We start from the raw sequence: 12,915 nt of genomic DNA, 5'->3' as shown, positions 1-12,915 counted from the left end.
TTCTTTGTTCACCAAGGGTCTTATTTTCATGTGATGTATCCAGATTTTACCCTAGTATGACTCCACTGACTTCAGTAGAATTACTTCTGCAGTACACTGGCATAAATCACATGGGTTTTTTTCCTTAAAAACAAGCATAACCCCACTGATTTTCAGGTTACCCAAGAAGTTATATTTTAACAATCACACAAAAGCCTGCAGTCCTGCATGCAAGGGCTTGAAAAAATCTGGAGCATCCAAGATTTCCCGACATGTGCGTTTGCAGGGTGTTACTTGTTAGAGGGCACCTTTCTCCGCTGCTCAGTGGAATTCAGCTGCTCTTACTGCAGTGCTGCTATGAGTGGAGGCCTGAAACCTTTCCTCTAAACAAGGAATATATCCATTAAAGTTACTGGAGCTGATTGCAGAATGTCCTAATGGATCAGGCCAACTGGATAAATTTTACAGTTGTGAAATTGCCCAAGATTTAATTCTACTAAGTGGATATTCAAGCTGGGTGGATGAAAAGAAATGGAATTGTAAGACAAAACCAAAATCTGCAAACTTTGGCAGTTTTTTCCCTCATGGCTGCTGATTATCTGACAGTAAATTTATCACAATTTATTTCTTTTATTCTTTTTAAAAAATATAAACTGTTTATTGTGGCAGCTTCTTGAAAGAGCATTTAGTTCCTAGAGAACAGTACTGGTCATGGATTGATCATTCCTTTCTTTGAGACCTCTCAGCCAAGATGCTCAGTGACTAACCCAGGTTTGCTCAGCTGTTCCAGAAATGATAAAAAGTATGATACAAGACGTGTCTCTGAGTAGTGCCGTTGTGGGAACCGCTTGGAGATGGAGTACTGTTTGTTTGTTGGTCAGTTTTATTGGGAAGGATCGGAAGGAGGTGGGGGGAGTCACCCACAGCTAGTGTCCCATCGCGTGGAGCAGCTCAAGGGCAGCTGAGTCAAAGGAGAATCCCGGGCTGGCTGGCTCTTCCTCCTGGAGAATTACGTTTAAGCATCAACCACACTTCAGAAAAACGGCATTTGCTTTGTTTCCTCCTTGTCTAGCGGACGGTGTCCCTGCCCATTGCAGGGGGGTTGGAACCAGATGATCTTTAAGGTCCCTTCCAACCCAAACCATTCTATGATCCCTTTAAGTTACTGAGTGACAAGCAAGGCAAGGGATATACAATTGCTATATATTCTGCTTGTTCTTTACATTTTACAGAGAAGCAGCAGAAGGGTTAATCAGATTAAAGCTGATAATCTTGATGGATAATCTCAAATTCTGTAAGCATTCAGGGTTTTTTTGTCACTGCTCTTACTGGTTGGTGCATACTTCTGTGTTCCTTGAATTGAAAGAAAATCATTCCTTGCAGGGCCCTGTAGGTCAGAGTATCACACATGCCAAGGGCTGGATCTAAAAACTACAAGGGAAATGTCCAAAAATTATTAATTTGAAGGCACAACAGGCTAGTGTAGATCAGCAGTGGATTCACATAATTGAATTTCAGGCAAACCATTCCGGCCCAAGGGTCAAATTATGAATAAAAATAAGACAAAACACACCATCTGGTGAACCATGCCTAATGTAACCGAATTAATTGTTCAGTGGATTTCAAGGCCAGTTAAATAGCTTATCCATATTTCTTATTGCTTCTTACTAAATGACATATTCAGAGCTCTTCCCTTTCTTCTCCCCCTCTAACCCTTTAACCTGTGAGTCATTTAGTGGTGGTGGGTGGTGTCGGCTCTGACAGTGTGTTGAGTATATTGCTGAATAAACAGGCTACTTTAGCAAATGAGAACCTGTGGTCAATGACTGGCTTGCAAACATACGGGCCTGAAAATACATAATTTAAATTCATTGTGGTTATTATTTGCATCATGCTGTCTACTTTTGGATGGTTTTACAGGCAACGTGTATCTCTAGGGATTGTTTGCTGTTTAAGAAGTTATGCGCAAAGATGAAAAAAAGCAGAGCTGGAAGTGGAATGGTTGTTGTAAAGTCTAGCTTTATCTCAACACTTTTACGATTTTATTGGTTATAAAATTAGTGGCTTACTTTCCTCAGACTTCTCTGACTTCAGCAGGCTGCTGGACAACTGTTGATTTTTCGAAGGCTGAGAAAAAAATATTGTTTTAGGTGGTCCAGTCTGCAGTTTTTTCATGTGTTTTCCTGGTGTGTGTGTGTGTCTGTGCGTGTTGTGTTGTTTTTCTTGCAGAATAGTTTATACATTTGTACAGAAAATAGGACAGTCATGTTTTTATAATGTCAAAGAAAGAAATGTTGAGATGTGACTTTTGGAACCAGTAGAGTCTCAGTCACAAAGAGTTTGAGGTTGCCAGTATGTCTCAGAAAGGTGTTGCTGTTTTAGTACCTGTTGATCATAGTGGAATTAGTCAGCCAGTACCAACAAAGATGATGAAAAAATGCATGGCAGATCACAAAAAATACTTCTGCTTCAAAATCGTCACCTTGAAGATGTGTAGTGTGTAGTTATGACTTTTAAAAACATGGCTGATAAATTAGAAATATCTCAGCAAATGTATCTTTAATTTTGCAGCGAGTGCACTTTATTCTTATTTTAAGTAGATGGCAACTTTCAAGGTTGCATGACAAGTTGTTTCATCAGAAGCAATTTCTGTCCCATAGAGATGTTTGTGGCAGTTCATGGATTCCCCTGAACTGAATATGAGGCTCAGATTTTCAGATTTGCCTTGTGATCTTAGATGTCCTGTTTCTCCCACAATCGAGTAAGAATTTTGATGCCTCTTATTTATGCAGCTGTGTTGGGCCAGGTGCTCAAGTGGAGGAAAGACAACTAAAGAGAACTGCATTCAGATGAAGTTCAGGTTCTGGGGCATCCTGAATTTCCAATATAGATAACTCTGAAATGCTCAGTGCGCGTTAAGGGTATGAAGTGCAGTGTTGTGCCTTGCTCTGTAATCCCTCTGGTAAGCAGTTTGTTGGAGCTGACTTCATTTGGGAATAGGACAGCCCATTAGTCACTGGACCAAAGCACTGGGGTGCCTGGTGGCTGCTAGTGGCACAACTCAGGGTAATAGCATCTCGAGGAATATGGAGTAATGGAAATAGTTTCCCAGCTGGAGCATGATCAATACTACTTGGAAAAGGTGCCTACAGGAGCTTTATCTGCCACTTGTATCCTGACTGGTATGGTCTCCTGCAGGGAGGAGAGAAGGAAATGGTGTGAAAACAACACTCTGTTTCTTGGGCTTTTGTGGCTGAATATCACTGCTAGTTAGATCTGTCCCTAATGCAGCTCCTGCAGTCATTTGCCTGGAATTTGAAGGTTTTTTTCTATTATATATGTTGCTTTTAGTATTGAGCTATCTAAAAAGGCTTATTTGTCTTTGAGGGAATCCTGTACCTTGATCCCTTTTCATATTAGAGGTTAAAAAGAACACATTTCAGAATAGCATCTGGCTTTATTTTAACATAAGCGTTTAGACCAAAAAACCTTAATTTATCTGTATTTATACAGAAAATAAGAATGTGGGCCTTCAGTTGAAATGCATTCCCATGTGTAAAAGCACTTTTTACTTTATTTGAACTTGGGATGAGCCGTTTTTGCTAAGATCTAAAATAATTGATACTGTTGTGAAATACTGTTAAGCTGGGGGTTGTGGGTTGGGGTTTTTTTGTATATTTTGGGTTTGTTTGGGTTTTTTTAAGTATCATAGCTTTGCTCAAACAATCAGTGGAATACCACTGGCAGGCTTGAGTTCGGGAGGAAAATTCTGTCTGCATGTGCTGTTCCTTGGGCTGCAATGTAACAGTTACTTTCAGGATTTCTCCAGTGACAATATTTTAATACAACTTTGCTGCTGACATTTCTGGGTTTAGTATGAATAAAGTACTAGAGCTGTAACCAGAGTTAACAATTCTGTACTACGTAATATTTCAGTTAAATTGCAGGTTATTAAATAAAGCAAGCCAATTTCTGATCTTACTTAATGTACATTTCCAGTAATTCAGGATCTGATGTCAACAAAAAAAAAAAATGTTTTAGATAGTGCAAAGAAGTGAAGCAATCAGATTATATTTCAGGAAATGGACAGTGTTTATTTCAAAGTATTTTAGCATAATACAGGGCTAGTAGAAGGATTCACAGTTTGGAGGGTAGTAGTTCAAGTCAGATGAACATAATGTCTTTTTCTAGAATAATTTTTGGTTCTTGGCTGTGATGCACTGGAGGAATTTCTCTGTTCTTGCTGGCTGTGCAATCGTCCTTCAGTTCTCTGCCCTATCTCTTTCTCCTCAAGATACGTAGCCCACCTTCTCTGAACTCACCATTTTTTAGTTCATATGAGTCTTTCTAGGCTTGGTTTTGTTACAGAAGTGATCTCCCAGTAAGAATGCATAGGACAAGCAGAACTTAAGGGTTATTATGGGGAAACCCAAGAACTGGTTTTGTTGTGCTCTGCAAGTAAGTCTTTTGCCTCTCTTTACATCAGCTTTTTACACCACTCATTTGGCAGCTCACATCTATTTCATCACTGCCAAAGATCTGTAGTTGGGTTTCTGGGCATTTCCAGTTGTGCAGCCCATGTTCCAGATTACATCTGGGCCACTCTGATATGCTGGAGTCTCACATTAGCAGTTAGATGTCGTTGGTAGTGACTGCCATCCTGAAGCTGTGCTAGACTAAGCAGATAAGGAAATGATGCAGGATTCACACAACTCATGTGTGCTTTCTCTGACATCTGAAATTTAGGTAAACCACAATATGAATCTAATTACAAATAACCTGGGCAACAGAAATATCTGTGCATAATTTATGCATATCTCTAGAGCTTTAAAGAGTGAGTCCTTAAACATGGATGGAACTTTAAGGATATGAGTATCCCCTTTGTCTCAGTGGACTGTGAAATTATTCATACCAAATGGTCCTATTTTCCTGATAATGATGTATGTAAATGAGAGTATGTATTTAGCAACAGCGATATATATGAGTTGACTGAGATTGAATTTCCACATTTTGGGTCCTTTTGAGGGCTCTGGCATTAATGCTAATGCTGCTGCTGTTGTTCCTGAATCGGTCATGTTTATGCAAACTCTATGCAGTACTGTAGGTTTGTAATACCACTTAGAGGCATTTGATGGAAGCTTATGATTCACAGGGAAAAAAAAACAACCGATATATCCTTTGCCAAAAAAAACTCCAGCCGACCCGGAGGGGAAGCAATTCTGCATTCTTTATCCTGGCTTATAATGACGTAAGTCTCCAGAGAAATTTCAATAGCTCTAACCAGGGGTTGAATGGAGAGCCATCAAGAGCAATGAAAAGGAAAACCCTTGCTTTTTGCTGCTGTTGATGAGTTTCTGATCAGACAAAGCAACACACACAGAGAATCACAGAACAGACTGGTGGAGGCCATGAGCTGACCCCTTAAATTAGATTTTGCCTGTATTGCAGCTAGATGATCTCAAAAAGGTGTGTTGAGTGTCCCTGTACATCTACAGTGGGTAACTGTGTGTTTTCACATGCTGAGCAATGATAAGCATTCAGCAAATAGCATGATTTGTGACTAAAGGTAAAGCTAAAGGTAAGCAAGGTGCAGCGGAGTTCCTAGATTGTCCAAGTGAATCGGTGGGGATTGATATGGTCTGTACCAGTCTTGACTTCTAAATAATACTTGAGCTGGGTTCTTCAAGGGGACATCTGCCCACCTGTCTGAGCCTGCTTGTAAGATCGGAACCTGACCATCATTTTGCACACACCGTTGCACCGTGAAAGTTTATACTTCCAGATTATTTATACTTGTATGAGTTACACATCAAGAAAAATTAGAACATTACCTTTAAAATGTTCAGTGAACAAAAAACCCCACCAAACTCCCTGAAAAAGCTTTTCCTTAATGCTTGTCCTCTAAATACGATCAGGCTATTAGTGAAAAACATTATTTTTCTCAATTCTTTGTTCTAAAACCATTTGTTGCTTTTTCCTGAGAAGTGAAATTTATTGCGTTTACTGAAAAGGTGGACCATTCTCAGTTCTTTCTTTTTTTAAGCCACACCTTTTACAGCAGTATACTACAGTATGCTTTGCCAGCAGTTTGCATAAAATTTGTTGTTTATCCTAAATGAAATTAAGATAGGAAAAATATATTTGGAGAGCTAGGTTATTATTGTCTTTCTGCAATAGAATTTGGGCACTTTTTTATACTTTGAAGTGCTGTCCTTAACTTCAGCACAAATTGGTTTACAGCGAAGAATTCCCTGATGGGGGAACATCTGGGATATTGAACTATGTAAGCATGATCAAAGTGAAAGCTGTAGCAGGATGTTGACATTTCAGTCCAGAGGAGCACAGCCAATTACTACCAGACTTGTAAAGATGCCAACACAGCATCTTAATGAGATGCTCCCAGGTGTGTGTGTGAGTTCAGGATAGTTTGGTTTGGGAACAGTCTGTTGTCCAGTTCATAACTGGTCATGCAAATATCTGTGATCCACTTTGTGACAAGTGAGTGCTGAACTAGTGTGAGCATGACTCACCAAAAAAAAAGGTTGCTCTGTATCTCTCTGGGACTTGCAGTCTTATGGATGGGTTGAAGTTAAGTCACGCATGAACAGATCAAGGCTGGAGCCAATATGCAGTACTTTGTATACTTCCAGGAAGCACTGAACTCTGTAGGTGTGCTGGTGATTCACCTTCTCAGCTTTAGTGTTTAGAAGTAGAGACCAAGTGTGCACAATCCTGGAATTTTCCCTGTGAGAGTACATAGGTGGACAGACCCCCAAGCCAATTCAGTTTTGAGAATACACTACGGTGTGTTCCAGAAAAGGCTGGCAGAAACTAGGCAGTCAGTCAGTGAGAGATTGCTAATTAAGAGACAGGTCATTATGGTGTGAGAACAGCTGCTATTCCTCAAATAAAGCAGGACTCGGTTAGCGAGAATTCCTGTACTTGAACCCTGGCTAGGAGTTTGCAGTGCGGGTAAGGCACGGTGAGGAGCACTGGTGGGAGAGCAGGGGCAGCTTTACAGTGTCACTCAATGGTTAGGTGATAAACTGCTGGAGAAGCCCAATCTCATGCCTTGATTAAGAATCTTTTCAAAATCAGATCGCCATTTCATTGGATTTTACTTCGATCTCATGATGTTTGGTTTCTTTCTTCAGTTCTCTGGGTTTCTGTAATTATGAAAGAACAATTTTTTGGAAGCTATCAGCTTTGACTGCTGCATGGAAGAACTTGAGAATGTCAGTTATAAAGGTTCAAATATTAAAATATGAATGAAAGGAACTTCTGTGTGGTTTGTGAAATTGTTGCAGTTCTTGACTTGAATAACTTGAACTGATACTGCAAGAAACTATGATTTTTATTCCAATTTGGTGTATTTAAAAACATAAATATTTTTTACAAATTTCTATTACCATTTACAAAATACTGTCTTTTTGTAAGTCCCCTTTACTATGATTTTTTATTCCAATGGATATGGTTCCAGTCACCGGTAATTTCTTATTTTTCTTTTTCAGTTACACCAGCAGAGTTGTTTCTAATGGACTGAAGGCACAAATTAATAATCCAGAACTGAAAGTCAGAGCATTGGACCCACTCATCAGTAATTTAATTGACAAACTTCAGCACTTTAATCAAGTAAGTAATTTTTAGAGATAAAAGCATTTTACCACTGGCTTTGATAGCAGAGCTGAAGCTAAACTTACTAGGTAGTACTGCTTCTCACGTGACATTTTCCAGGATCATAGGCCTGAAATAGCCATGGAGTGGGCCTGGTACTAAAGGTAATTGAAGAGTCTGTTATACCGTCCAGTTTATGAACTCTTAATGAGGAATTATTTCCCTGGAAGTTGCTCTAATTCCTGGCTGTTGTTCCATAGCTGTTGAGTAACAGCCCTGCAGTCCACAGTCCCAGGAACACGGAGGAACTCCTGAGCCCCACAGTTCACACGGAGCTTATGACTAGAGTCAGGCTGTGTGAGCACCTTGAGGAGTCCTGTGATATTCCTCTGGCGGAGGGATATCTCCTTGTTTGTGCAGCTTCCTGTTCTACAGTGGTGTGGAGATAAACAGATCAAAAGCGAAAAATGGGTCTAAAAGTGTGTGATAACTGTGTGGAATGCAGAAGTCAGGGCAGAAGGTGCTCCACGACAAATTAACCTTGCACCTTGGAAAACATTTCCTTGACAGGCCTTGTCCTCAAGCTCTTCAGCCCAGAAGGGAAGATAGCCTCCCAATGAGTTTGTCAGCAGCACGGTTAACCTGGGTCTGCCTCCGTCAGCTGTTTAGATTCCCTCAGATGCACTCGCACTCCTGGTGCATCTGCCCTCTTTCAAAGCTGCATGCATGATTCGCTGATATCCCTGCTTCAGCACACCTCTTTGTGTCTCTCAGAGTAGTTCCAGTCCAAATGAGCTGGAGCTAACAGATTTAACAGAGATTGATTTTCATTTAAAGTAGGCATGTTTTCTTGGCAGCTTGGAAGAATGCTTACAACAGTGTGTTCGGAGTCAGATGTGTTTGCACATTAGTCTACTCGTAATCTTTCACCATTAAAGAGTGATGGAGCACAGGGATATAAACAGTTAGTAGAAAACTGCTGTAAGATTAAAGTCCACCTTTGCAGGTGGGGTGTGCAGGAAGAAGAATGCTCTGCACAGGTAAAAGGGAGGAGGAATTGCTTAGCCAGGATGTAGGAGGCTATTAAGACTGTGGCTGTGACCAGGAGTCATGGTTTCATCTCTTACATGAGCCTGCAAAAGTACAACCTTCCTTTACCTCTCATCGACCACTGGTGGTAGATCCATAATCTAACTAGTAATTAGTGTTTTTGTGAAATCTGGCTTGGCTGTAATATTCTTCTCCTGTTCGGTAGGATGCAGTTCAGGGATTTTTGTATCACATTGTTTGATATAACTTGCCATGGGGGATTACAACAACAAGTCTGATGCAGTACTTCAATATTACAGTGAAATAGACATTATGTGGTTGGATTGATGAAAAGGATAATTCATTATTTATCTGCCTTTGCGTGTTATAGAGTGTTAATTTACTTTATAAATATTAGATTTATCCATCTGTGTAATGTTCTTCTATAAACACTGACAATAGGAAATAGTTAGAAATAGATTAAATTAAAAGTAGCTGTATATTAGAAATTCTATTTCTTTTTCTGCTGTAGAAAAATAAAAATCTGTGCAGTCTCATAATGAGCTGCATACCGGTTTTCTTCAGTTACATGTTTAAAAAACAGCTTCAAAGAACACTTTTTTTGCCAGAAGAATAAAATCCAATTCCTACTCTTTCTGTGAGTTGGAAGTGTTGCTTTCTGTTACTTCTAATTCTGTTTTAGGAGAATATCATCCTTAACTAAATGTAACTCCCATCAGATTGAGGTGCTTAACAATAATAGATTCCAAGGGTGAAGGATTAAACAGAATACTGATTATTGCCCTAAGATGGTTTGTTCTTAAGCACTTGGAATAATATAAATTCCTTTGATCATAATTTTAGTAAGATTTCTTCAGAGATCAAAGCATCAAAGAAGTTGCTAAATATCTAAGGCTTTCACATACTACATCAAACATGTGTAGCTGTTTTCTGCTGCTTGAATTTTCATTTTGGTTGTGATATTAATATACAAATAAAAACTGACACTGAAAAGCTGATTAAATCAGGAATTTAAAGTGTCATCAATAGTGGGTGTAGACTATATAGAAGAAGAGTTGTACCGAATCCCATTACTCATTTAATAGGCAGATTGATTATTTTCATCAAATTATTCTTTTTTTTTTTTTTTTGAGGCAATATGTAAGGTTGAATTTAAACAGTGATAAAATAAGGTGTTATCTTTGTATCTTAAGTGTTTGACATTTGCAATATAATTTAAAGCAATAGTTACATAGTACATGTACAGAAGCAATCCTAGAGAGGCGGGAAGCTTGGAGAGCAGAAAACAAAGCAATGCATGGAATTTGCATTGTAGGTGATTTGATGTGTCTAGGTCCAAATAATCTTCTACCACTTAAGTAATATTGCTAAACTATCCAGAAGAAAGCATGTTTTTGCATAAGAGAAAGATGTGCTGAGATTTTGGAAAGAAACAACATTTCTGTCCTAACAAAAAAAGCTCCAGCTGTACTGCATCTATCCCTCAGAGCCTGGACCTGTTGGCTTTCTCTTTCTCTCTGTTTTGCAAATGTGCATGTTTTTGAAAATCAGAATGATCTGCTGCTAAATCAATTTGCTGAGCTTATGGAGTACTATCAACTACAGCTACGTTCAAATCAAGAGGATTCATTTCTCGAAAAGATGTAACTTAGCAATTCTTAACAATTTCTGGAACAAATGTAATCACTGCTGTCTTCGATAGATCCTCTTCCACCTCCTGCCTTCCACTGCTGGGCCACAGCTCTTCCTCATCACTCTGCAACTCCTGCTGCAGCCTCTTTTGGCTGTGCTGGCAGTCCCGGGCTGCAGATGCAGCAGGGTCAACTGAGGCACGGTGGGCCTCTGGTGCCTGGGGCAGCAATGCAGCACAAGGCTGTGAGTAAGAGTGACTTGTCGCTGGCCACGCAGAAGTAGCAAACCATTCGTTTAAATCCAAAATTGACAGTCTTTGCTGTACAGCAGCCGGTTTTTTTGTTAGCTCCTAATCGTGACTTATCCACAAATGTAAAGGGATTAATAACTTCGTTGATCCTATATCCCATGGGCATGAACAAAACTCTTGTCAATGTATTATTGTTCAAGTTGGTGTATCCCAACTGCAGCACGTTACAAATAATCTGTATGCAAGTCATCTTCCATTCCTGCCTGTCATTTAGGCTGAAATAACAGTTCGTTAGTGGTTGTAGCAGTTCCGCATTTTTTTCATCTGGGGTTTAAATCCTCACCACACAGTTGTTGTGGGTTTTTTTTAAATGATTATGCAAATAGCAGGCTATTTTATAACCATTTTGAAAAGCCAAAAGTAAAATGAAATTTAGAGAATATTATTCAACAATTACTGTTACTTGCATCCCCAGCAGATAAGGTATTTGAAGGGTTTATTGTAGCTGCTGATTCACGTATCAGTAGAATTACGGAGTTACAATTTACAGTAACTCTTACATTTAGTAATGCAGAAACAGGTCAACAGGTTGATTTTGAAAAACTAGCAGTTAGAAGTAACATCTTTGCTTCCCCCCCCCCTTTTTTTTTTTTTGTGAATAAAGATGTGAACTGCCACTGACAGTAAACATAAAATCCCCTTTGTGCCTTTTTGGAGTACTACCTCTTGCCACATAATCACACTTAAATATGGTTTCATGTTTTTCTTCAGCATAATGCTTTTCACAGTTCAAACACAAGGAGTACTGAGGTCAAGGTTAAAAGTCCTGAAGGATCAATTGCAATGAAAAGCAATGAGAATGTTAGGGAAAAAAGCTTTGACTGTAGCTTTACTAGCAGGGTCGCACAAGCATTCTCGAAGGACTATAATATAATAAGTATTATACAAGTTTAACTTATTTGTCTTTTGTCAGCCTAAATCTAATCTTGACAGATTTTTAGAATCAGTGGGTTTTGCTGTTGTCAGTCAGAGATAAATGCTTAGAGCATGGCTGTAATTCAAGAAGACAGTGCAATATCTTAGCGCTTAAAATGAGAGTAAAGCCAAGCAAATCTTGTTGAATCTGGACCCACATTTTTTATTTTTTGCCCCATCAAAGTCTAATGGATCTGCCAGCTGAACTAAGAAATGCATGTAACTCGAATTCCTTTTAGATTTGTGTACAAGGGATGCTGTCATAGCGAAGTTTGAAGCAACAGCACTGAGCTATCCAAAATTTAATCTTGAATGTGTATTTAATTGGGTTAGACAATAGAGGATAATACAATAAATAATTTAACTCCTACTTAATTTAAAAGTGTATATTTTTTGAACATCTATAAAATTTATTACATTATAGAGTTTTTATAAGAAATTTAAGTGTAGCTAAATTGGTTTGATTTTCATCCAAAGTTGTAGCTGACTTGGAGTAAGACTCAAAACATTCTGTTCTTTATTTCATCCAATGAAAACATGGAAAGAAGGGTAGTCATCTTAGAAAAACTGGTGCTATATTACTTCTAGCACTTGGGATTTAAAAAGCCCCAACAGGCTTAGGAGTATTATTGCTTGCGCCCCAATACCTCCCAAAACCTGCAGAGATTTGTGCCTCTTACAAAACAGAGCACCTTTCCAAGAACCGCCATATCTCTGGATTTCCAAAACAGGTCCTCTTTCTGGTTTGTTTTTTTTTTCCCCTACCCAAAACATTTGGAGACTTTGGACATTTCTTCAGGATCTCAGGTGCTCCATATCCCTTTTGAAAGTGTGAAGCAAGCATCTGAATATCCCAGAGATATTCCTTCCCTCTTCAGTGGCTAACCATGCAGACCATCTGTAGTTTGAGGCATTGAGTTTAATGCAGATACAGAGAGTAATAGAGACACACCGAAGGGGTTGGGCCCCGGTCCTCGTTAAACAGCGTGTACAGTGTACTGACAGTCTGTGCACTCGTAGTATGCTTTCAGGATTCATTGCATGAGACTGTAACACAGGTACTTCTGTGATGGTAATCCTATCCGGAAATATAGGAGGTGAAAGGCTGCGTCTCTGCACATCCAAGGGCACGCCATCATACCCTGCTGAGGATGCCACCCAACTGACCCCAAAGCTGGTACTGTCTTTCACAGTTAATGTAGGACCCACGTCACTACTTAGCTGTGAAAGCAGTCCATAACACAACAGAGACTGTTGATTCTTCAGTGCAGGTTTTGAACGGTCAGGGTCATGGAAGTCTTAAAGATTAATCTCGCCTTGGTTTGTCTGCAGTTTGGGTACAAAAGATTTTCGTTGAAGCAAACACTTCTGCAGCTGTGTTGGTTCTTTTTGAATTCATATCACTATAAAGGCAA

At 39.3% G+C, this 12,915-nt stretch overlaps 1 protein-coding gene across 2 annotated transcripts in view; it reads left to right on the top strand.

Annotated features, from left to right (window-relative positions):
* Positions 1–12,915, top strand: part of LOC119156410 (glypican-5-like) — a 384,241-nt gene that overhangs the window by 225,419 nt on the left and 145,907 nt on the right. For both annotated transcript variants that reach the window (XM_037406094.1, XM_037406093.1), the window contains one exon: positions 7,491–7,611. In XM_037406094.1, coding sequence (XP_037261991.1) covers positions 7,491–7,611 — 121 coding nt within the window. The remainder of the gene's footprint in view (positions 1–7,490; positions 7,612–12,915) is intronic.

This window comes from Falco rusticolus, chromosome 13 (assembly GCF_015220075.1).
Source record: "Falco rusticolus isolate bFalRus1 chromosome 13, bFalRus1.pri, whole genome shotgun sequence".
In the NCBI taxonomy this organism is placed as follows: domain Eukaryota; kingdom Metazoa; phylum Chordata; class Aves; order Falconiformes; family Falconidae; genus Falco; species Falco rusticolus.
The sequence above is the reverse complement of the archived record's forward strand: the minus strand, read 5'-3'. Positions and strand labels throughout refer to the sequence as shown.